General features: G+C 36.3%; 1 protein-coding gene across 10 annotated transcripts in view; it reads right to left on the bottom strand.

Annotated features, from left to right (window-relative positions):
- Nucleotides 1-27,502, bottom strand: part of LOC123553742 (uncharacterized) — a 46,236-nt gene that overhangs the window by 15,866 nt on the left and 2,868 nt on the right. For 7 of the 10 annotated variants that reach the window (XM_045343347.2, XM_045343350.2, XM_053548837.1 and 4 more), the window contains 3 exons: nucleotides 18,865-18,979; nucleotides 14,174-14,467; nucleotides 8,719-8,935 (listed from right to left, as the gene is read on the bottom strand). In XM_045343347.2, coding sequence (XP_045199282.2) covers nucleotides 8,719-8,935; nucleotides 14,174-14,467; nucleotides 18,865-18,979 — 626 coding nt within the window. Of the gene's footprint in view, nucleotides 1-8,718; nucleotides 8,936-14,173; nucleotides 14,468-18,864; nucleotides 18,980-22,315; nucleotides 22,382-22,516; nucleotides 22,709-27,502 lie in introns of those variants that run through there. The other 3 variants (XM_053548833.1, XM_053548836.1, XM_045343346.2) reach the window with 3 other exon arrangements.

Genomic DNA, 27,502 nt, shown 5'->3' with positions numbered 1-27,502 from the left:
GTTCAGGCCCCTGTGAGCTTGCCCTTTAACAGAGTGACCCAAAATTCTATATGGGTCATTCTCTCTACCTGATCAATCATCCTATCAAGTTTCAACATCCTGTGTCATGTGGTTCTCAAGTTACTGGCTGGTAATGGCTTTCATGTTCAGGCCCCAGAGACACTGAACTTTAACTCTACATGACCAATCATCCTATGAAGTTTCAACATTCTGGGCAAGTGGTTCTCAAGTTATTGAATGGAAATGGTTTTCCATATTCAGGCCCTTGTGACCTTGAGCTTTAATGATTTTGTTTTTGATTTAACGTCGCACCGACACATGATAGGTCATATGGCGACTTTCCAGCTTTAATGGTGGAGGAAGACCCCAGGTGCCCCTCCGTGCATTATTTCATCACGAGCGGGCACCTGGGTAGAACCACCGACCTTCCGTAAGCCAGCTGGATGGCTTCCTCACATGAAGAATTCAACGCCCCGAGTGCGGCTCGAACCCACATCGATGATGGGCAAGTGATTTGAAGGCCCCCTTTAATGAAGTGACTCCAAAGGAAATAGCAGTCATCTACTCCATAAGCCCTGTCGACCTTTAAAGTTTGAAGATTCTAGGTCAAATGTTTCTCCAGTTATTGATAGAAAATGAAGTGTGACGTACGGACAAACGAACGGACAGGGCATAATCAATATGTCTCCCCCAGTTTGGGGAGACATAATAATACAAAACAAGAGGGCCAAGATGGCCCTGGGTTGCTCACCTGAGAAACACACCATAACAGTGTAAACATGTTTGACCTAATAATTTCATAGACACAAATATTCTGGCCAATTAAGATTGGACGAAAACTGTGGTCTCTTGCGTTTAAGCAAGTATTTTCTTAGATATGACCTAGTGACCCAGTTTTTGACCTCAAATGGCCCATATTCTAATTTGACCTAGATTTTATCAAGGCACAATTCTGACCAAATTTCATGAAGAACAGTTGAAAAATACAGTCTCTATCGCATACGCAAGGGTTTTCTTTGGTTCGACCTAGTGACTTACTTTTTGACCCCATATGACGCATATTCAACCTCGACCTAGATTTCATCAAGGCTATCACTCTGACTAAATTTCATTAAGACCAATTGAAAAATACAGTCTCTATTGCAAACACAAGGCTTTTCTTTGATTTGACCTTGTGGCCTTTTTATGACTGCTGTTTACCAATATTCAAACTCCATCTAGATTTCATCAAAGCAATCATACTGATATAACTTTATCAAGATCAATTGAAAAATACAGCCTCTATCGCATACACAAGACTTTGTTTTCTTTGATTTGACCTAGTGACCTAGTCTTTGACTCCAGATGACCCATATTTGCATTTGACCTAAGATCAAGTGGTCATTCCAAAGAAATTTCATGAAGATCTGTTGAAAAAAAAAACAGCTTCTATCGCATACACAAGGTTTTTCTTTTATTTGATCTAGTGACCTAGAATTTGACCCAAACTGACCCATTTTCAAACTTGACCTAGATTTCATCAAGGCATTCATTCTGACCTCTATCGCATGACGTAGAATCTTCAATCATTCTGACAAAATTTAATGAAGATCAGTTGAAAAGTACAGCCTCTATCGCATAAACTAGGTTTTTCTTTGTTTTGTCCTAGTGGCCTAGTTTTTGACCCCAGATGACCAATTTTTGAACTTGGCCTAAATTTCATCAAGGTTATCATTCTGACAAATTTTTTTAAAGATCAGTTGAAAAATACGGCCTCTATTGCATACACAAGCTAAATTTTGACAGACAGACAACAGAGGACAGACACTGGACATCGAGTGATCACAAAAACTCATCTGAGCATTGCTCTGGTAAGCTTATAAGGAAAAATGACCATGCCCATTTGGCGGCCACGTTATTTGACATATCAAAATAATTTGAACAATCTTGGTAGAGGGTCACATTTGGACCATTTGTGTAAAATTATTTTAAAATTAGGCCAGCAGTTTCACACAAGAAGATTTTCAAAGCTTCCACTACATACATAAACAAGAGGACCATGATGGTCCTGAATCGCTCACCTGTCCCCACATGAACTGAGTATGACGTCGTTTTTTCTATTATTTGACATAGTGACCTAGTTTTTGAGCTCATGTGACCTAGTTCTAAACTTGACCTAGATATCATCAAGATAAAAACTCTTTTTTCATGAAGATCCATTGAAAAATATGGCCTCTAGAGAGGTCACAAGGTTTTGCTATTATTTTACATAATGACCTAATTTTTAAAGGCATGTGACCCAGTTTTGTATTTGACCTATATATCATCAAGGTGAACATTCTCACTAATTTTCATGAAGACCTTATGAAAAATATGGTCTCCAGAGAGGTCACAAGGTTTTTCTATTTTTAGACCTACTGACCTAGTTTTTGACCGCATGTGACCCAGTTTCGAACTTGACCTAGATATCATCAAGGTGAACATTCTCACCAATTTTCATGAAGATCTGTTGAAAAATATGGCCTCTAGAGAGGTCAAAAGGTTTTTCTATGTTTAGACCTAGTGACCTAGTTTTTGACCGCAGTTGACCCGGTTTCAAACTTGACCTAGATATCATCAAGATGAACATTCAGACCAACTTTTATACAGATCCCATGAAAAATATGGCCTCTAGAGTGGTCAAAAGGTTTTTTATTATTTGACCTACTGACCTAGTTTATGACCGCATGTGACCCAGTTTCAAACTTGACCTAGATATTATCAAGATGAACATTCAGACTAATTTTCATGCAGATCCCATGAAAAATATGACATGTAGAGAGGTCACAAGGTTTTTCTATTATTTGATCTACTGACCTAGTTTTTGATCGGACATGACCCAGTTTCAAACTTGACCTAGATAACATCAAGATGAACATTCTGACCAATTTTCATGCAGATCCGGTGAAAAATATGACCTCTAGAGAGGTCACAAGGATTTTCTATTATTTGATCTACTGACCTAGTTTTTAACTGCAGCTGACCCAGTTTCAAACTTGACCTAGATATCATTAAGATGAACATTCTGATCAATTTTCATGCAGATCCCATGAAAAATACAGCCTCTACAGAGGTCACAAGGATTTTCTATTATTTGACCTACTGACCTAGTTTTGGATTGGACGTGATCCAGTTCTGAGCTTGACCTAGATATCATCAAGATAAACATTCTGGCCATTTTTCATGCAGATCCCATGAAAAATATGACATCTAGAGAGGTCACAAGGTTTTTCTTTTATTTGACCTACTGACCTAGTTTTTGACCGGACGTGACCCAGTTTCAAAATTGACCTAGATATCATCAAGATGAATATTCCGACTAATTTTCATGACAATCAATTGAAAAATATGGATTCTAGAGAGGTCACAAAGATTTTCTATTATTTGATCTACTGACCTAGTTTTTGACCGCAGTTGATCCACTTTCAAACTTGATTTAGATATTATCAAGATGAATATTCTGACCAATTTTCATGCAGATCCCATGAAAAATATGACCTCTAGAGAGGTCACAAGGTTTTTCTTTTATTTGACCTACTGACCTAGTTTTTGACCGGATGTAACCCAGTTTCAAACTTGACCTAGATATCATCAAGATGAACATTCTGACCAATTTTCATGAAGATCCATTGAAAAATGTGGCCTCTAGAGAGGTCACAAGTTTTTTCTATTTTTAGATCTACTGACCTAGTTTTTGATTGCACGTGACCCAGTTTCAAACCTGACCTAGATATCATTAAGGTGAACACTCTGACCAACTTTCATAAAGATCCCATGAAAAATGTAACCTCTAGAGTGGTCACAAGCAAAAGTTTACGCACGCACGAACGCACGCACGGACGGACGGACGACGGACGCTGCGCGATCACAAAAGCTCACCTTGTCACTATGTGACAGGTGAGCTAAAAAGTGATTACGCCTTACGACATAAGGACCATTTGTGTCAGAACATTTTAAAATCGGACTATCGGTTTAGGAGGAGATGTCGTTTGAAGTCTTTTTTTTCTATTTTTATCTCTGGCAGCCCCATGTGCAACCAAGCAGTAACGTTTTAACAACTTGGGTAGAGGACCACCCAAGGAAGATCATGGCCAAGTTTCACCAAAATCAATTCATTGGTTTTGGAGGAGATGTCGACCGTTTAAACATAAATGTTGACGACGGACGGATGCAAAACGGACGACGGACACAGCGTGATCACAATACCTCCCTATTAGCACTTTGTGCTCAGGTAAGTTAAAAACAAGAAAGTAGGTAAGTAGGTCACATTCAATGTCACTGAAAATCAGTTTAAGATGGGTATGCAAAACTGTACATGTCATCCAAATTTCAAGCCTGAATCTTAAAACACAAGACAGTAGGTCAGTAGGTCACATTCATGGTCACTGAAAGTCAGTTTTAAGATCTGTGTGCAAAACTGTACATGTCATCCAAATTTCAAGGCTGCATCTTAAAATACAAGAAAGTAGGTCAGTAAGTCACATTTATGGTTACTGAAAGTTAGTTTTGAGATCTGTGTACAAAACTGTACATGTCATCCAAATTTCAAGGCTGTCTCTTAAAATACAAGAATGTATGTCAGTAGGTCACATTCATGGTCACTGAAAGTCAGTTTTAAGATCTGTGTGCAAATCTGTACATGTCATCCAAATTTCAAGGCTGTATCTTAAAATACCAGAAAGTAAGTCAGTAGGTCATATTCATGGTCACTGAAAGTCAGTTTTGAGATCTGTTTGCAAAACTGTACAGGTCATCCAAATTTCAAGGCTGTATCTTCAAAAACACAAAAGTAGGTCAGTATGTCGAGGTTACAGTCAAATGACACCTAATTACTAGGAGATAATTAAACAGTCTAGGAAATATGATCAGATAATTTTTGAAGTATTTTTCCTATATAGCTCATATGAAAACTATGTAACCCTCGATGTGAGGCCTCTTTTCACCCCAGGGCATAATTCGAACAATCTTGTTGGAGAGTCACTAGGCAATGTTGCATACTGCATATCTAAAGCATAGGCCCTGAGCTTTCAGTCAAGAAGATTTTAAATGTTTTCCTATGTAAAACTTGGGACTCCCTGGGCGGGGTCTCTTTTTACACCAGGGGCAGAATTTGAACAATCTTGGTAGAAAACCACAAGGAAATGGTACGTACCAAACATCAAAGGCTAAGGTCTTGTGATTTCAAACAAGAAGTTTTAATTTGTTTCGTATTTAAGTCTATGTAAAACTTGAGACGTCCGGGACCTCTTTTTACCCCAGGGGCATAATTTGATGATGTCACATGCCAAATATTGAGACCCTATGCCTTGTGGTATGACAAGAAGATTTTCAAAGTGTTCCCAATATCAGTCTATGTAAACCATGTGTCCCCCAGGGCGGGGCCATAGTTGACCCTATGGGAATAATTTGGGGATCATCTGCTGGTCATGATCAACCTACTATATTAAGGTTAGTGATCCTAGGCCAAAGCATTCTCAAGATATAGTCAGGAGACAATTTAACTATTCAGGCAAACTGTGACCTAGACCTTTGACCTATTGACCTCAAAATCAACAGGCAGTATTTGCTGGTCATAACCAACCTTCCTATCAACTTTCATGACCCAAGGCCAAAGTGTTCTCAAGCTATCATCGAGATATGGTTTAACTGTTCCCATTCACTGTGACCTTGACCTTTGACCTATTGACTTAATAATCGATAGGGGTCATCTGCTGTCATGACCAACCTCCCTATCAGCTTTCATGACCTTAGACCAAAGCGTTCTCAAGTTATCATCCAGAAACTGGCTAACTGTTCAGGGACATTGTGACCTTGAACATTGACCTACTGACCTCAAATTCAAAGTGACCTGTATTGTATCATGTTAAACCTGTGTACCAAAATTTATGATCCTAGGGCCAAGCAGTCTTAAATTGTCATCCGGAAACCATTTAACTATTCTGGGTCAATGTGACCTTGACCTTTGACCTACTGACCTCAAAGTCGCACTTGCCTGTATTTTATAATGTTACACTTGTGTACCAAAATTTATGATTTTTGGACCAAGCATTTTCAAATTACTGACCTCAAAGTTGAACTTGACCTTAATTTATGATTTGACATCTGTGTACCAAAAATTACTTAATTCTGTCATGCCCTTCATGTCATGAGTTCTTGTATATAACCATGAAAACAAATGGACCGGCTGACCGACCGACATACCAGGTTTTGACAACAACATTTAAATCCAATAATATACATATTGGAAATCAGGAGCCATGTTTTTGATGAATCAGAATAATTTGAACAGTCTTAGTAGGTTACCCAAAACTCAAAAATATGAAATTATTTCGAAACTAGGCTGGCAGCATGTAGTTTCTGATATAATATTAAGTTGGAATCGAAAACTATCAGCAACCTCTAGTTGCCATGCTTTTTGAAAAAATTAAAGTAATGAACGTGGTCATTTTTGAAAGAACTATTAGTTCTTTAATCTAAGCAAACCTTGTATATGGTCACTCATGGAACATTTCTATGAAACATTTTAAGATTAGACTAGCAGTTTTGTAGATGTACAATTTTTTGATTTTTTTTATTTAACGTCGCACCGACACATGATAGGTCATATGGCGACTTTCCAGCTTTACTGGTGGAGGAAGACCCAAGGTGCCCCTCCCATGAAGAATTCAACGCCCCGAGTGAGGCTCGAACCCACATCGATGAGGGGCAAGTGATTTGAAGCCAACGACCTTAACCACTCGGCCACGGAGGCCCCAAATGTACATTTAAGATTTCATATTCTCAGATGATATCACTTGAAGAAAATGCTGACCCATGTATAAATAATATGACTTACTGACCTCAATATCAATAGGGGTCATCTGCTGGTCATGATCAATCCCCCTATAAAGTTTCACGATCCTCGGCTCAAGTGTTCTCAAGTTTTTTGTCAGGAAACTGTTTAAATGTTCCGGTCATCTTACCTTGACCTTTTGAAGTCAAAATCAATAAGGGTCATCTGCTGGTAATAACCAAACTCCCTATTTAGTTCCGTAATCCTAGGCCTAAGTGTTCTGAAGTTATCGTCTGAAAATCATTTAACTGCTCCCAGTCACTGAGACATTGACCTGTGATCTACTGACCTCACAAAATTAACAAGGGTCATCTGCTAGTCATGACCAACATTTCAAGTTATTATTTGGAAACTGCTTAACTGTTTTGGATCATTGTGACCTTGCCCTTTGAACTACTGACCTCAAAGTCAAACTTGACCTGTACCTCATGATGTTACATCTGTGCTACGAAATTTATGTTTCTAGATGAAAGCGTTTTCAAGCTATCATCCGGAAACTGTTTAACTGTTCCGTGTCATTGTGACCAAGACCCCGAGACCTACCAACCTCAAAGTTGACCTAGACCTGTATTCTGATGTTACACCTGTGTACCAAAAATTATTTCAATCTGTCAAGACTTTCATCTGTTATTGTCCGGAAACCATGAAAACCAATAGACCGACCAACAAGCTCACTCCTATTTACCCCACTGAACTTCGTTTTGTAGGGGTATAATAAATGCACAGAGAGAAATCAATTTTTGTGTAAACAATATCATTTAAAGGCGTATTTGGTACATGAGTAAAAGCATGCATATACATGTAGCTTGAATTTTAGTTTTTGTTTTTTGTTGCTGAACACTTGTTATCCAAACATGATAGCCAAGCAATAACCGGATACTGTCAGCTAATCATTTTAATTCTGTCAAATAATATCTATATGACAATTGTCATTATGACCATTATTATCACTGAAATAGCAAAAATGAATATTAATGAACTTTCAGACTAGAAGGATTTTAAATTTTTCACCAATAAAAGTCTATGTAAAAATTGAGACCCCCATAGCAGGGCCTCTGTTCATCCTAGGGACATAATTTGAACAATTTTGGTAGAAGACCACAAGGCAATGCAATATACCAAGTATCAAAAACCTAGGTTTAGTGGTTTCAGACAAGAACAGTTATAAAGTGTTTCCTATTTTAGTCTTAATAGATGTAAAATTTGTGAACATCCAAACAGGGTCTCTTTCACCTAAGGGGCATGTTTCAAACAATTTTCATAGAGGACCATTAGATGATGCCAAATGCTAAGTATTGAAACTCTATGCCTTGCAGTTTTGGACAAGAAGGCTTTTAAAGTTTTTTTTCCTATATATATGTGTATATGTAAAATTTGTGACCCCCGGGGCGAGGCCCCTTTTTAGCCCTGGGTCAAAATTTGAACAATCTTCAGAGAGGATGGTCAACATAAAATGATGTAACATGTCAAATATCAAGGATCTACGCCTTGTGGTTTTGGACAAGAAGATTTTTAAAATTTTTCCTTTCGGTTACCATGGCTACCAGCCTACCAGAGTTATGCATGGAATTCAATTCTTTACATATTTTGAAAGGTGAAAAGGATCATTCCTTTAAAGTTTGGCGTAATTCTGCCCAGTGGTTTTCAAGAAGATTTTTGATAGAAAATGACATACAACTGACGGCGGACAATGCGCAGTCGAAAAGGCTCACAATGAGCTTTTGGCTGAAGTTTCTCCTTAAAAGGAGGACAGAACAAAACAAGAGAGGAAAACAATCTGGCACTGCCTTTGAACAGGCAAAACCAACTTGCTTGTAAAACCTTAGAATAAGACTTTCTAAAATCCAAATATGTTTCATTTTGCTCACTTTGTTACAATTTCCTCAGAATATCTTGGACTGGTATCTGTAATATTGAAATCTGTTGTTCCTTCAACTTCCCATAACGCAAGTCTAACATCTCCTGAATCATTACAACCAAAGTAACCTGAGCAGTGAAGTGTGATGTTTCCACCATACTGGTATATGGTCTGGTTTCGTGGATATGGATGTGTTAGTATAGGACCTCTGGCGAGTTTATCACATTCTGTAATATACAACAGAATTAAATTTAAGTGTTGTTCTTGCATGAACATACATTATACGATGCAATAAACTAATGTTAACCTCTTATATGCTAGATAAACTGTTAGCCTGTTATATTCCAGATAAACTATTAGCCTCTAATATTTTAGATAAACTGTTAGCCTCTTATTTTCTAGATAAACTGTAAGCCTCTTATATTTTAGATAAACTGTTAGCCTCTGAAACTGAAACTGAAACTGAACCTGAAACTGAAACTGAAACAACTGAAACTGAAACTGGTTTATTTGCTTAAACGCCTATTTCTACATTTAAAACATATTCAATGGCGTTTTACAATACAAGTTGAAATAAAATATTAAATATAAAATATTTTAAATAAGATTAATTAAAACGAATCAAAATAGCAATTATTAATTTAAAGTCAATGATAATACTATATTTTAAAATATTACTAACATACAATTATCACAGACAAACATTAAATTTCTATCACTGTCACCAGCATCATTGTTTAAAACTCAGTCAAAACTTAGAATAATGCAAGGTAGTCTCTGAAGAAATGCGTTTTCAACCTTTTCCTAAAGCAGTCAATTGAAGAACTTTGTCTGATGTTCAACGGCAAATTGTTCCACAACTTTGGCCCTATAGTACTAAAGCTTCTATCACTAAAAGTTTTTCGCTTGTTGAAAGGGACGATGTAACAGTCAACTGATGACTCCGAGGATCTGAGGGAGCGCTGGGGGATTTTCGGTGTTAAGAGTTCAATCAAATATGCAGGCGCATTTCCAACATGGCAATTGAACATGTACGTCAAGATCTTAAAGTTTATTCTGGCTTTGATCGGCAGCCAGTGCAAATCGTAGAGTGCCTGCTTAGAACTGTCTCTTCTTCTACGATTCAGAACTAACTTCGCACACATATTTTGAATGCGTTGCAGTTTTGCGATGTCACAATCAGAAATACCGTATAAAATAACATTACAGTAGTCTAAATGCGAAATAACTAGCGATAGCACTAAGGTTTCAGTTGCATCCTGAGTCAAATATTTGCGAATGTTTTTGATTCGGAAAAAAATCAACATTGCCGTTCTACACTTTATTTCAGCCTCTTATATTCCAGATAAACTGTCAGCCTTACATATTCTTGAAAAACAGTTAGCCTCCTAAATCTTTGATAAACAATTAACCTCATATTCTACATAAACTGTAAGTGTCCTATGTTCTAGATAAATTGTTAGCCATTTTTATTCTAGAAAAACTATACGCCTCTTACATTCTAGATAAACTGTGCGCCTCTTACATTCTAGATAAACTGTAAGTCTCTTATATTTTAGATAAACAGCCACTTATATTCCAGATAAACTGTTAGCCTCTTATATTCTAGATAAACTATAAATCCCTTATATTATAGATAACATGTTAGCAACTTATTTTCTAGATCAACTGTAAGCCTACTATTAGCCTATTATATTCTAGTTAAACTGTTCGCCACTTATATTATATATAAACTGTCAGCTTATTACATTTAAGATAAACTCTTAACTTCAACCTCACATTCTACATAAACTGTAAGTGTCTTATATTCTAAATAAACTGTTAGCCACTTTAATTCTACACACACTGTTAGCTTCTTATATTCTAGATAAATTGTAAGCCTCTTACATTCTAGATAAAGTGTAAGTCTCTTATATTTTAGACAAACAGTTAGCCACTTATATTCCAGATAAACTGTTAGCCTCTTATATTCTATATATACTGTTAGCCTACTGTTAGCCGCTTATATTCTAGATAACTGTAAGCCATTAATATTCTACATAAACTGTTAACATCTTATATTCTAGATCAATTGTTAGCCACTTATATTCTAGATAGACCTCTTATATTCCAGATAAACTGTTAGTCTCGTATATTCTATAAAAACTGTTAGCCTACTGTTAGCCTCTTATATTCTAGATAACTGTAAACCATTATTATTCTAGATAAACTTTTAACATCTTATATTGAATTAAATTATTAGCCACTTATATTCTAGATAAACTGTAAGCCTACTACTGTTAGCCTCTAATATTCTAGATAAACTCTTAACCTCTTATAGCCTCTAATACTCTAGATAAACTGTAATACACTTATATTCTAGGTTAACTGCTAGCCACTAGCAACTGTTAGCTTCTTATATTCCAGATAAACTGTCATCCTCTTATATTCTAGATAAACTGTTAGTTTGTTATATTCTAGATAAACTTTTAGCCTCTTATATTTTTGAAAATCTGTTAGCCTACTGTTGGTCTCTTATATTCTAGATAAACGGTTAACCCCTCATATTCTACAAAAACGTCTTATATACCTAACAAAAAAATCAAAAGGCTTGCTTTAAACTTACCATAACAGTCAGTGACTGTTTTGTTAACTTGACTTTACCTTTTCTTAAACTAAATCTGAACCACTGAGGCACATTTCTACTACATACATTTATAGTTCTCTAGCTTGGTTTCACTGTTACGTTTGCAAGCAGCCATACTAGCCTACAACAAAATTTAGTGCAAAATGTATTTTCTAAAATGCTTAATAAATATAGCACACTTAAACTTAAGTCTTTCAGTGAATAAAGTGGACCTTTCCCAGTCCGTTAGAATCCAGTTAAATAGTTTCTTTATGTCCTTTAGAGCTAACATTCATCAAGGCAATCATTCTGACTTACAGAAGGTTTTTCTTTGATTTGACCTAGTGACCTGTTTTTGACCCCAGATGACCAATATTCTAAATCAAACTAGATTTTATCAAGGCAATCATTCAGACCAATTTCATGAAGATCAACTGAAAAATATAGCCTCTATCGCATACGCAATCTAAATGTTGACAGACGACAGATGGACGCCTGACATCAAGTGATCACAATATATCATCTGAGCATCGCTCAGGTGAGCTAAAATGTCAGAGGACCATATAATGATGCTACAGACCAAGTTTGATGAAGATCCATTTAGCAGTTCATGAGGAGAAGCTGTTTCAATGTTTTTTCTATATTCAGCTCTAGCGGCCCCTAAAAGGTGCCCCAAGTGCCCCCATTTGAACAAACTTGGAAGTTGACCATATAACAATGCTTACAGACCAAGTTTGGTGAAGACTGTTAAAGTGGTTCATCAGAAGAAGTTGTTTTAACATATTTAAAGGTTTTTCTACTTTTAGCTCTAGTGGCCTCTAGAAGGAGCCAAAGTGCTCCCATCTGAACAAATTTGATACAGGACGATATATAATGATAAATACGAAGTCTGATAAAGATCAATCCAGCTGTTCATGTTAAGAAGTTGTTTAAATGTATTTCTATTTTTAGCTCTATTGGACCCTAAAAGGGACCTAGTGCCCCCATATGACTGAAATTGGCAGAGGACCTTATAATGATACTACAGACCAAGCTTGATGAAGATCCATTTAGTGGTTCATGAAAAGTTGTTTAAAGGTTTTTCTATTTTAAGCTCTAGCGGGCCCCTAAAAGCGGTTCATAAGAAGAAGTTGTTTAAAAGTGTTTTTCTATTTTTAGCTCTTGATACTATAGACCAAGTTTGATGGAGATCCATTTAGCGGTTCATGAAAAGTCGTTTGAAGGCTTTTCTATTTTAAGCTCTAGTGGGCCCCTATAAGCGGTTCATGAGAAAAAGTCGTTTAAATGTTGTTTTCTATTTTTAGCTCTTGCGGCCCCTGAAAGTGGCCATGTGCCCCTAACAACATTTCAAAGAGGACATTATAATGTGGCTACATACCGAATTTGATGAAGATCCATCAAGCGGTTCATGAGAAGAGGTCATTTAATTCTTTTTTTCTATTTCTAGCTATAGCTGCCCATAAAAGGGGCCAAGTGCCACCATCTGAACAGAGAGGACCTTATAATGATGCTATAGACCAAGTTTGATGAAGATCCATCAAGCAGTTCACAAGAAGAAGACCTTCAAAAGTTTGTTTTTCTTTTTTTAGTTCTAGTGCCCCCTTGAATGGGCAAAGGGGCCCCCATTTGAACAAATTTGATAGAGGGTCATAAAATGATGCTAAAGACTAAGTTTGATGAAGATCAATCAGGCCGTTCAGGATTAAATGCATTTCTATTTTCAGCTCTAGCTGCCCCCAACAGGGGTCAAGTGCCCCCTTTTGAACAAACTTGAAAGAGGATCTTATAATGATGTTACATACAAATTTTTATGAAGATCCATCAAGCAGTTTATGAGAAAAAGTTGTTTAAGGGTTTTTCTATTTTTTGCTCTATCAGCACCTAAAAGGAACCAAATGCCCCCATTTGAAGAAAATTGACAAAGGACCTCACCAGAATGCTACAGACCACATTTAGGGTTATTCTGACCAACAGTTTCAAAGTAGAAGATGTTTAATTAACAAGAGGGTCATAATGGTCCTATATCGCTCACCAGAGTTGATCTGGCCTACTGACCTAGATTTTGACCCAAATAACCCAGATTCCAACCTGACCTAGAAGTCATCAAGACAAACAATCTGACCAAGTTTCATAACGATTGAGTGAAAAATGTGGCCTCTATAGTGTTAACAAGCTTTTCCTTCGATTTGACCGGGTGACCTACATGACCCAGATTCCAACTTGACCTAGAGGTCATCAAGACAAACATTCTGACCAATTCTCATCAGCTTCAAACTTAAAATATGGACTCTAGTGTTTTAAAAAGATTTTCCTTTGATTTGTCCTTGTGACCTAATATCTGACCACACATGACCCAGTTTCAAACTTGACATGGGATTACCCAGACAAACATTCTGACCAAGTTTCATAAAGATTGGATCACAAATGTGGCCTCTACAGTGTTAACAAGCTTTTCCTTTGATTTGAAAATTGCAAGATTTTCTTGTATCCACCTGTTGTCCCTCCAGTTTGTTTAAATGTCTAAATGTTTGTAATGTATTTTGGGAACAGTTTGTAATTAAACCTTCAACATTTAAAAATCTTTGGTTCTTTTATGTATTTTCAAGCCCTTTTGATATGCTTTTTGCAGTGCTTGTTGACTTTTGTGACAATGTTTTATTATTTTTCTCTTTAAATCGTTCCTCGCCCGCTCCAAAAGTAGGTGAAATCCAAAAACAAATATTTTTATTTTTATTTCGGTCGCTCGCTCCTAATTTTTTTAGAAAAATTCCGATGACCAAGATATTAATTTGGTGTGGCCTAAAGTGTTTTAGCTGTGATATATATCTATAGCAGTTAATAATATAATAACAGTTCTAACCTATAACATTGAGTTCAGTTGTATGTTGTATAAATTCTGATTTTCCAGTGACATTGCATCGATAGCTACTACTGTTATTTGCAGCATAGATTCTCAAGACCTGTCTGTTCTCCTCCAATTTAGGTGTATTGTAATTTCCAGTTGGGCCTAATGGTGGAAAACTCTTCCATATTCCATTCTGTAGTTTATACCAGCTGATATTGGTGTAGCCTTCTGCACAGCAGGGAACTGCGATTCCATGTCCATTTCGCACAAAATCCACACTGCCAGGCTTTATTGTGAATTTTGGTTCATCTGAAACAGATTTGAAGAAAAGTGATTTTTTGTAACATGACTGTTCCAACATAAGGTGTAATGTAAGGTTTAATGAGACTTTGTATCTGCTCCTTAACCTAGCAGACTTACTCATTATTAAGGAACAATTAATGGTGGATAAGGTGTCAGCCACTAAACCTTGGTGTCATGGGTTTGAGCTCCACTTCGGCCATGACAAACTTTCTTATGCGACACCAGTACCAGTATTTTCTGGTTACACACTCAAACGTGGTTCAAATAACCTTGGAGCTTTCAGCACAGATCATTTAAACTAAACTAAACAAGAGCTCATAGAACATGAAATGCCCCCCCCCCCCGCCCCACCCCCTTAATGCATTCACTAACTGCACAAGGAACACAAATCATTTGGTCACTGTACACAAAAGTTCTAATGTTCTGGGTCAATGTAACCTTGACTTTATCCTAATGACCTTAAATTAAAAAGGGGCCATTACCAACCTCCCAATCAGCTTTCATGATCTTAAGCCTAAGACTTCTTGAGTTATCATTCGAAAACAGTTTAACTGTTTGGGTCACTATGACTGTTACCTTGACCTTTGACCTACTGACCTCCAAATCAATAGGGATCATCTGATGATTGTGATCAACCTCCCTATTAAGTTTCTTGATCTCAAGCGCATGCATTCTCAAGTTACCGTCCAGAAACGATTGAACTGTTTAGGGTCACTGTGACCTTGACCTTTGACCTTCTGACCTCAAAATCAATAAGGGTCATTTGCTGGTTTTAACACCCTGCCTCTCATATTTCATAATCCAAGGCCTAAGCAATCTTAGTTATCATCAAAAAAACTGTTCAACTGTTCTGAGTCACTTTAATCTTGACCTTTGACCTACTGGCCTCAAAATCAGTAGGGATCATCTGCTGCAGATGACCGACACCAACCTCCCAATCAACTTTCATGATCCTAGGCCTAAGCATTCTTGAGTTATCATCAGGAAACTGTTTTACTGTTCCGGATCACTGTGTCCTTGACCTTTGTCCTTCTTATCTCAAAACCTTTGAGGGTCATCTGCTGGTTATGGCTAACCTCCCTATTAACATTCATGATCCTTGCCTCAATTGTTCTTGAGTTATCATTCGGAAAAATTTTTGCCTTCATACCGACCGACTGACTGACTGACCGCCTGAATTTGCAAAACAATATACCCCTCCTTCTTCAAAGGATGGTATAAAAATAGATGAATTGAACATATAGATGTTGATCTGTACAACTGATATACTGTATAATAATAAAAAGGTACTTAGGATTTAAGCCAATTTTGGCACCCACCATAATGATTATAAAGTATGTGCCATTTTTAGACCAAAATGCATGTATTTTTCAACAAGAGATCACAGAGTGATCTTGGCGCCCACCATTAAGCCATTTTTGAATGTTCCAAATTTCAAGACTAGCTCAAGGTCAAATTTCATTTCGGTACACAACACTGTGCATGTGGTCCATGTATGTGGTCCAAATTTGAAAGCTGTAGCTTGAGAAATGTGAAAGTAGGTCACTAGATCAATTTCAAGGTCAAAGTTCATTTTGGTATATAAAACTATGCATGTGCTTCAGATTTGGAGGCTGTTGCTTGAGAAATGTGAAAACAGGTACTAGGTAAAAATCAATGTCAAATTCAGAACACAAATATATGCATGTGGTCAAAATTTCAAGCCTGTAGCTTCAGAAAAGTGAAAGTAGGTCACTAGGTCAATTTCAAGATCAAAGTTCATTTCCGTACACAAAATTATGCATGTGGTCATAATTTAAAGGCTGTAGCTTGAGAAATGCGAAAGTAGGTCACTAGGTCAAACTCAAGGTCAAATTTCATTTCAGAACACAAAACTATGCATGTGGTCCAAATTTGAAGCTTGTACCTTCAAAAATGTGAAAGTAGATCACTAGGTCAATGTCAAGGTCAAAGTTTTTTCGGTTCAAAAAACTATGCATGTGGTCCATATTTGAAGGCTGTAGCTTGAGAAATGTGGAAGTAGGTCACTTGGTCAAAATCAAGGTCAAATTTCATTTCTGGACAAAAACAAGGCATGCTGTCCAAATTTGAAGCCTGTACCTTCAAAAATGTGAAAGTAGGTCACTAAGTCAATGTCAAGGTCAAAGTTTTTTCGGTGCACAAAACTTTGCACGTAGTCGAAATTTGAAGGTTGTAGATACAGAAATGTGAAAATAGGTCACTAGGTCAAAATCAAGGTCAGCTCATGTCAAGGCTGCCACTCAAAACTATACATGTGGTCCAAATTTGAATATTGTAGGTTATTGACAAGAAGATTTTAAAAGCTTTTCCCTATATAAGTCTATATGAACCATGTGACCCCCGGGGCAGGGCCATATTTGACCCTAGGGGTATAATTTGAACAAACTTGGTAGAGAACCACTAGATGAAGCTACATTACTAATACCAAAGCCCTAGGCGTTGTGGTTTGGACAAGAAGATTTTCAAAGTTTTTCCCTTTATAAGTCTATGTAAAATAGAGAAAAGTAGAAACTTCACAGGTCGCTCAACACGACAAAAACGAAAATGTTGCAGGCTCGGTTTGATTGAGCCTGTTCATGGACGGTAGTGGAAATGGATGCTACCGTCCACGCCCTCCAGCCACTTGTGACCCCAGGGCGGGGCCATATTTGATCCTAGGGGAATAATTTGAACAATCTTAGTAGAAGACCACTAGTTGATGTCACATACAAAATATCAAAGCCCCTAGGCCCTGTGGTCTGGACAAGAGGTTTTTCAAAGTTTTTCCCTGTGGAAGTCTATATAAACCATGTGACCCCCGGGGTGAGCCGTATTTGACCCCAAGGAAATAATTTGAAAAATCTTGGTAGAGGACCACTAGATGTTGCTACATACCAAATATCAAAGTCCTAGGCTCTGTGGTTTTGGACAAGAAGATTTTCAAAGTTTTTCCCTATATAAATCTATGTAAATTATAAAAATAAACAAAGGGCCATAACTCACTCAAAAATTGTTTAAACCAGTCTGATTTTCAGAGGGACACAACTAGGGTACCAATACATCATGCTGACAAAATTTGGTCAAAATCCCCCCAGTAGTTTCTGAGGAGATGCGATAACGAGAAATTGTTAACGGATGGACGGAGGGATGGACGGACCACGGATGCAGAGTGATTTGAATAGCCCACCATCTGATGATGGCGGGCTAAAAATAAACATTACAATCTGCAAGGACATTTGTTTATGGAAATTTAATGTTTACCTTATGTGCTGTTAGCGTATCTTGGATGTATACTTAAATAATTTGGAAAATGGTTACTGCTACAAATGTTTGATTAAATATCAATGTAAACACACCAGGCCATTCAAACATGCATAAGCCAGTAACAGAATTGTCGTAGAAACAGTCTTAACTATGAAAAATAACTCTTTGGAATCCTGAAACTAGAAATTCCTTAAAATCGATATTTTATTGTTTTAATTTTGTTAAATTTTCAAAGTATGATTTAGTGAAGTAGTCCAAAATTTATGTAGTTCCATGCTATGGATGAAATCTGGTATAATGGGTGACATGAGGTGATGACAGTTAAATATTTGGCTTAATTTTATTGCTTATTGTATTGAGAAAAGATCTAGACCATTTTCATTGTGAATTTCCTGGAATAAGTTTTATTCTTTGCGAAAAATGTCTGCCTACGCGTTATTGCTAAACGGTTGTTTTTTGGGGGGTATTTTTAGAGGGTGATGTTTCTCAGAACAGAATATTTTTCTTATATACAACAAGTGTCAATATTTTTCTATTTTTGATAAGAAGACATGTCATACTTAATGACCATATATGGTTTTCATATCATTGAAATGCTCTAAAGTGCTGAATATTTTATTGTTAATATGAAATGAATAAGGAATTGAATCTGTAGAATGTAACCTATAAACTTTCATGATCCTAGGCCCAAGCATTCTTAAGTTATTATCCGAAAACCGATTGGTCTACGGACAAACAAATGGGCCAAACCAAAATATGCAAAACAATATACCCCTTCTTCAAAGGAGGCCTCAGGGCATAATAATTTGAATGGTTACTGCATTATGCCTTTTAGCGGAAATATACTGTGAATCTATGCGCAAGTCAAAGAAATGTTTAAAAATAAAAGTACTGTACGACTCGTGATGTTGTTTAAGGGCGATTACTGGTTTTGCAAAATTAAAAAAGGTTTCACCTAGTAATCGAATCGGATCCAATTAACCGAGTAATCGTCCCAGTCATAGTTATGGAAATCTTCCCACCAGTTTAGAAGATAACAAGAGAGCTGAAATTATAATGGATAGAAAGTCTGACAGTTCAAACACATTAATATACCTCTTGGGTTTTTAAAATTAGGTCCATTAAAAAAGAACAAGTACCTGACTGCTTTTGTGGTGGACAGTAACCTTTCCCAGACCTTACTGTTGTTGTAGCAATTAGAACTTGCAGAAAAAGATTGATTGGCAGTGACATCTTTCTGTTTGGCATCCAGATCTGAAACATCAATATTCACTCAAAATATAGTAAAAAACCTTTCCACTGTATTGACGTGTCAAGTTTTACCGAAAAATCTTTCCAAAAGTGATAATTAAATAGTTAACAAGAGCTGTCTGTTGACAGCGTGCTCGGATATTCGAAGCATTGATAGAAGTATAGGGTCAAAATATTACCTGAGATTTTCAGACAAAAGGAAAGGAGCAGATAAGACAAACAATGTACCTGCATTTGTGGATTTAGATTAGTTTTGCACTATAATCCAATGTGTGACCATGTTGGTAAGCAAGTGTTCAAAGTGTCAAAGCCATATATCAAACAGTTGATAGACAAAATATCAAATGGTATGCGAAACCTAACTAATTTCTATGTCCAGAAAAGGGCCATAACTGAGCTCAAGTTCTTGTCCTAGGTAAGTAGACTATGAAGGTAAACAAATGGTCAAAGTTTCAAAGCCATGTGACAAACAGGTTAGGCATAATATAGACTGGTACGAAAAACTTCACTGATTTCAAAGTCCAAAAAGGGCCATAATTCAGCCAAAATAGTTGACAGAGTTATGTACCCCTGTCTACAGATGGAAATCATGATGATAAACAAGTGTTCAAAGTTTCAAAGCCACATGTCAAATAGTTTTGACAAAACATTGACTTGTATTTAAACTAAACCAATTTCAAAGTCCAAAAAGGGCCATAATTCAGCCAAAATAGTTGACAGAGTTATGTACTCTTGCCTACAGATGGAAATCATGATGATAAACTAGTGTTCAAACTTTCAAAGCCACATGTCAAATAGTTTTGACAAAACATGGACTTGTACGAAAACTGAACCAATTTTCAAGTCAAAAAAGGGCCATAATTCACCCAGAATAGTTGACAGAGTTATGTACTTTTGCCTACAGATAGAGACTGTTATAATAAACAAGTGATAAAAGTTTCAAAGCCGTATGACAAACACATTACACAAAATGTGAACTGGTACGAAAAACTTAACCAAGATTTCTAAGTTAAAAGGGGCCATAATTCAACCAAAATCCTTGATAGAGTTATGTACTATTGCCTACTACTGGACATGGTGATGGTTAACAAGTGTTGAAGGTTTCAAAGCTTTATCTAAAAAGACTTTGTCAAAAAGTGGACTGGTACGAAAAACTTAACCAAGGTGTGACGCTGACGCCGACGCCAACACCGACGCCGTGGTGAGTAGGATAGCGCTACTTATTCTTCGAATAGTCGAGCTAAAAATGACGATAAAAAGCATTGTCTCAAAAGTTAGTGTTTTAAACAAACATCAAAGAAACAGAACCATTTACAATTGAACCCATATTTGCTACCCGGCGACAGTCATAAACCTTGCATAGTAGTTTTATTCTAAAACAAGAGCTGTAGGTAAGACAGCAAATGCTCGACTTTTTAAATTATTGTCCCAGAAGCAGGAAAATTTTACCCTAAATGTTAAAATATCTACATAGTTTCAATCCAATTTCTGCATTAGTTTATGCCCGATGTGGTTCTAGGACGATCTGTGTATGAAAAGAATTGGAACCAGGGTCTTACCCTTGCATGATTGTAAGAGGCGACTAATAGGGTCTTAACACTTGGTTTTGCTGTAACTCTGTGATTCCAGCAGGTATTCAAATTTTGATTCCATACCTCATGTTTTTATTTCGATGTAAATGAGATGTGAAACCAAAATTTGTAGTCCTGTTTGGCGCCATATACTGTGTTGGTGCGCAGTAAAACCCAAATAAATAAATAAACAAGGAGCTGTGTTCAATAAACGCTTGATGCCCCCAGAGGCATCCTTGTCGATACAAAGCAACCTAAGTCCATAACGAGGTCAAGGTCAAACTGAGGTCAGGTGATGTTTGAAGATGAGGAATGGTTTACAGGTTACATCTGTATTAGTATCAATTCATTCTTGTAAGCGGTACTGATGCTAGACGAAATGGTCCCATTTGGTTAATCAAGAGATGGTCCATAAAAAGCAACCTAAGTCCTAAGACAGCTGCTCGACTATTCTCAGTGCTTGATAGTATAATATAAGCTATGAGTAAAACTTTAACATTACAATAAGCATATTCTAAGTCGAAAAGGGGCCATAATTCAGTCAAATTGCTTGATAGAGTTGCCTCCTCCTTTTTACACGTAACAGACTGGGGTCATGATGGTGAACAAGTATGCAAAATATCAAAGCAATATCTCAATGGACTTTGAAAATATTTGGGGTGGTACGCAAACTTTAACATTACAATAAGCATATTCTAAGTTGAAAAGTTGCCTCCTCCTTTATACAGACTGGGGTCATGATGGTAAACAAGCATGCATAATATCAAAGCAATATCTCAATGTACTTTGAAAAAATTGGGGTGGTATGCAAACTTTAACATTTGTGTGACGCTCACACTCACGCCGACGCCGGGGTGAGTAATTTCATATACAATATATAGTGAAATTATAGTATCATTCCGCAATGTTTTGAACATGTTAAAGTTATGAGTAGCCCTTAATCAGGTCTAGGAAAGTAGTATGTTTACAGATTGTCTGTAAATTTACAGATAGTTTATAAATTTACAGATATTTTGATCTATGAATTTACAGATTGTGTGAATGAAAACTGCTGCAATTACAGCCATTTTCGTTGACTTTGAGTTTTTGGCATTTTCAGAAAAATCGAAGTTAACAGAAATGACTGCAAGTTACAATTGACCTTTATTTATGCATACATAAGTAAATAAATTAATTTCAAGCTGCGAATTTGAGTCTAAATATGATTTCAGCAGTTTTCAAACATTTGACCTGTAAATTCATAGATTGAAAAATCTGTAAAGTTATAGATAATCTGTAAATATACCACTTTCCTGGACCTGTTAAGGTACTTCCGCTGTCTTGATTTTAGAGTGACCTTCATTTGCGGTGTGAAAATATAGTGAACAAAAGCTTTCAAATGCAGCTGTTCCATAGCACAAAACAGCTCAGTTTGTAAGACCTGAACTAAAAGTAGCTGTATAAAAAGTAATACTGAAACTTGGAAATAAATAAAGCAGATATTTTACCTGTATTTTTCCAAACTTTTGGTTAGATTTATAAATCCTTTCAAATACTTTATTAAAAATTCATGAATGGCAAAAGTTAGTTCAAAGTTTCAATTAATGCACTGAAGAATTGTCTTACTGAATAGAACTAAACTTATTACAAAATCTGTTTTCAAATCTGACCACTTTATGTATTAAAACGAAAATACATTTGTACATAGTATTAGTGATCTGGAACTGAATAATTGACGGCATTTCCTTGGAAATCCATCAAATTAGTTGGACTAGTAATAATGCAATACCTTGTAGTAATCAGGTGTAAAAAATACTTCTAAAACTGCGGATACAGACATCGTCGAATAGGGACGATGACTTTTGAGTACGAATGTTAGAAACTTTAACATTGCCAAAGTTCTATTTGTAAAGTATGACAACAAATTTTGAAAGTGGTAGGGATGAAAATGATGAATGTTTTTCCAAAATAACAACATTAAATCCCTTACCTACTGTTTAATTAATCAACGGAACACGAAATTCCCACACCATTTGCATAGCATAACAAAACGTGGTCCCGATCGGCTTTCTCGGTATATTTACTTCCGCATTTCTCGCTGCGCTTGTTTTTTTTTTAATTCTATGAATTTATTCGTCACTATCTTTAACAGATTCACAATGGTTTTCCAGCTAACCAGAAACTGAAAGTAAACATTTTATGATTTTTTTCTGGTCAGTTTCCTAATCAGCAAATTTGCTTATTCATACCAAAGAACTATAAAAATAAATTTTAATATTTCTTTGTTCCTACTTAACCGATCTAAAACCCAAATCCTTTGAGCTAACTGCAACACGGACCTAAAGTAAGTTATTAATAATACTTTCATTAAATAGGGTCCACGGGCCCAAGAATGCATTTAATTCAACTGGTAAGAAATGTCGCCGCCGTGAATAGAAAGTGCTTTCATCAATAAATCTAGATCTATCTAGAGGCTATAGACTAATTGTTTTATTTATAAAGTATCATGTTTCTCGAAGATGTAATCTTATTCATTTTACTAAGTTCATCACATTTATAAAATTGTAGAATATCACAATAATACAAATATTTTCTTCTTTTGAATGAATAATGGAATGGCTCTAGATTCTACATCTCACTGAGTGGGAAGTAAGGAAATTTATTTCAAATATTTTCACTAGCGCGTAGTGTGAGTGAAAAAGTGAAAATTTTCTCACCTCGAGGTGAGATATATTCCATATTCACGAAAGACAAGCACCTTTTTTATTTTATGCTTAATTACGTTGACATATAGCCTATGCATTGTGCAACAAAATTTAGTCTCAGAGCGGGAAACAGACGCACGTAAACAGACATGACGTCAGACATGTTATGACGTTACAAAGACGCACACAGCATAAAGTTCCATTTTATTTTATTTTTTGCTGCATAACGTCATGAAATTGTCATTAGTTTGTTTTTTTTAATAATAATAATATTAATTTGAATCCAGAAATATACTATAAAGAACATAGTGCGACTACAATTTTCGTCCTGTTTTAAGCAATGATTTAAAATTTATACACAATACAGGAGGGGGCAGAGCTATATATCTCTCAGTGTGAACATATAGATTTCTTCATATTTTCAGTGTGAGTGATGAGATATAAATATATTTAAATTAGAATACAGAATACATACATAGAATACATTAGTTATTATAAAATAGAAGTAATGTTTTAAACCTGTATGAAAACTAGATAGCTCTACTTATTCTTCGAATAGTCGAGCTAAAAATGACGATAAAAAGCATTGTCTCAAAAGTTTGTGTTTTAAACAAACAAGAAACAGAACCATTTACATTTGAACCCATATTTGCGACAGTCATAAACCTTGCATAGTAGTTTTATTCTAAAACAAGAGCTGTAGGTAAGACAGCAAATGCTCGACTTTTTAAATTATTGTCCCAGAAGCAGGAAAATTTTACCCTAAATGTTAAAATATCTACATAGTTTCAATCCAATTTCTGCATTAGTTTATGCCCGATGTGGTTCTGGGACGATCTGTGTATGAAAAGAATTGGAACCAGGGCCTTACCCTTGCATGATTGTAAGAGGCGACTAATAGGGTCTTAACACTTGGTTTTGCTGTAACTCTGTGATTCCAGCAGGTATTCAAATTTTGATTCCATACCTCATGTTTTTATTTCGATGTAAATGAGATGTGAAACCAAAATTTGTAGTCCTGTTTGGCGCCATATACTGTGTTGGTGCGCAGTAAAACCCAAATAAATAAATAAACAAGGAGCTGTGTTCAATAAACGCTTGATGCCCCCAGAGGCACCCTTGTCGATACAAAGCAACCTAAGTCCATAACGAGGTCCAAAATGAGATCAAGGTCAAACTGAGGTCAGGTGATGTTTGAAGATGAGGAATGGTCACAGGTTACATCTGTATTAGTATTAATTCATTCTTGTAAGCAGTATTGATGCTTGACGAAATGGTCCCATTTGGTTAACCAAGAGATGGCCCATATCAAGCAACCTAAGTCAAAAATGAGGTGAAGGTCAAACTGAGGTCAGGTGATGTCTGAAGATGAGGAATGGTCACAGGTTACAGGTTACATCTGCATTAGTATCAAGTCATTCTAGTAAGGGGTATTGATGCTCGATGAAACGGTCCCATTTGGTTAACCTTGTATGGACGGACGAAAGGTCGGACGTTCTAACGAAACGGTATTTATGTGACACCCCCATTGTTCTCTCTATTGTTCTATCAGTCACATAAAAAGAAAAAAGTCACATAAACAGAACGGAATGAATGACATCAAAGAGAAAGTACCGTTATGCAGTCACTTAACCATCATTTCGCGGGCACGGACAGACGGACTGACGGAAGGACAACGGACGCAGAGTGATGTGAACAGCCCACCATCTGATGATGGTGGACTAAAAATATGTTATAAAACTGATTTCTGTTGGGTTTTTTTTCAACTTCACAAATATTCAGATATAAAATTACTTATAGTCATGCAATTTCAGATTTTACTTTTTTACTCATTCACAAAAATAATGCTGACTAAATATCATATTTGGCCATAAACAAGAGCTGTCGGAGGACAGCAACGCTCGACTATTCAACAGCCTTGTCAATTGAATGAATACAGAAGTCGAAAAGGGGGCATAATTTAGTAAAAAAGCAAAACTGGGTTATGGAACATGCATAGTGCTTATCAGCTCATGACAGTGGACAGGTGTGTGAAGTTTCAATCCATTCCCATTAGTGGATACCGAGATACCAGCTTACATATAAGAATTTAACCAAAAACTCCTAAGTTGAAAAAGGGGCATAAGTTTGTAAAACACCGAGTAGAGTTATTGACCCTTTGCACTGCATGTCATAATATGACAGTGAACAAATATGTGAAGTTTCAGTCCTTTCCCGTTAGTGGATACTGAGATACTAGGTTACATACAAAGACTTAACCAAAAACTGCTAAGTCGAAAAAGGGGCATAATTTTGGGGGAAAAAACAAAACTATAGAGTTATGGGACCTGCTTTGTACATGTCAGATCATGACAGTGAACAAGTGTGTGAAGTTTCATCCATTTCCATTAGTGAGTACTGAAATACCAGCTTACATACAAAACCTTAACCAAAAATTTCTAAGTCGGAAAAGGGGCATAATTTTGTAAAAAAGCAAAACAGAGTTATGGAACCTGTGCAATGTAAGTCAGTTTATCACAGTAAATAAGTGTGTGAAGTTTCAATCCATTCCCATTAGTGAGTACTGAGATACCAGCTTACATACAAAACCTTAACAAAAAATTTCGAAGTCAAAAAAGGGGCATAATTTTGTGAAAATAGCAAAATAGAGTTATGGAACCTCTGCAATGTAAGTCAGTTTATCACAGTGAATAAGTGTGTGAGATTTCAATCCATTCCCACAAGTGGTTACTGAGATACCAGCTTACATACAAAACCTTAACCAAATCGGGACGCGGACGCCGGCACATGGGCTAGTCCAATAGCTCTACTATTCTATGAATAGTCGAGCTAAAAACTGTCTGGAGCCCTGTATTTCAACACTAATTTTTCAAGCTGGTTTCTGATTAAATTTCATTGTGGGTGTATTTTTGACATTTTTGGTAGAAAAAATGGGAGAGGAGGTTGCATTTGATGAAGTGAAATTCAATTTTAGTATGAGTAGTTCTTCCAGGTCACAGCAGTGTGATTTTGATGTGATTTTACAGTTATAACTGTTATCAAATGTGACAAGAGAAATCTGTCTCATAAGATGCATGCCCCCTACTTTTCTCTTATCTTTGTCATTTTTATCATAACTCTTCAAAATGAAGTAAGGATTTGTTCTCTAAAATGGGTCTATAGCTATGTTTGGTAGCTTACTAACAAGAGCTAGCTGTCAGTGGACAACTGCTCAACTATTCTCAGTGCTTGATAGTATAATACAAAGAAGTATAAAATGCACAAAATGGCAACTGGCTGTCATCTCGCGTGATCTCGTGTCAGAGCGTGAATCAGCGTTATCTTAGTAAAAAACCAAAATCGGCGAGAATGGAGTTACAATTTGTACCTTTAAAACTACATTTGAAATGCACGTTAGCTTCTAAAACAACTTTGGCTTAGTGTGAATTAGTCTTAAGACACAAAGTACACGTTTCTTGCCATCAAAAGAGGCGTGATCATACGGTGATAATTAATTTACCGATGAATAATTGCTTTCGCATACAAAATGGCGCGTGGAGAAAGCGTCACTTCTGGTAAACGAGATCTCATTCATTTTTTAACGGGATGTTGGTGAGATTTGCTCTATATGCCTTTCAAGTTTCCGATCTAATTATTTTTATAGCTCTTTGTATAATATAAGCTATGAGTAAAACTTTAACAATACAATAAGCATATTCTAAGTCAAAAAGGGGCCGTTACTAGTCAAAATGATTGATAGAGATGCCTCCTCCTTTTTACAGACTGGGATCATGATGGTGAACAAGTATGCAAAATATCAAAGCAATATCTCAATGGACTTTCAAAATATTTTGGGGTGGTACGCAAACTTTAACATTACAATAAGCATATTTTAAGTTGAAAAGGGGCCATAAATCAGTCAAAATGCTTAATAGAGTTGCCCCCTCCTTTATACAGACTGGGGTCATGATGGTAAAGAAATATCTCAATGTACTTTGAAAACATTGGGGTGGTATGCAAACTTTAACATTTGTGTGATGCTCACACACATGCCGATGCCAGGGTGAGTAGGATAGCCCCACTGTTCTTCGAATAATGGAGCTAAAATGTAGTGTTTATCACTGTATAAAGACATTCATATTATTGTGACCATTTCCCAAGTGAAATTATAGTATCATTCTGCAATGTTTTGAACATGTTGAAATTATGAGTATAGCCCTTAATCAGGTCTAGGAAAGTAGTATGTTTACTGTAACAGATTGTCTGTAAATTTACAGATAGTTTATAAATTT

This window comes from Mercenaria mercenaria, chromosome 7 (genome assembly GCF_021730395.1).
Source record: "Mercenaria mercenaria strain notata chromosome 7, MADL_Memer_1, whole genome shotgun sequence".
Lineage (NCBI taxonomy): Eukaryota > Metazoa > Mollusca > Bivalvia > Venerida > Veneridae > Mercenaria > Mercenaria mercenaria.
Note: the sequence above shows the minus strand (reverse complement) of the source record. Positions and strands in the feature narration are given on the sequence as shown.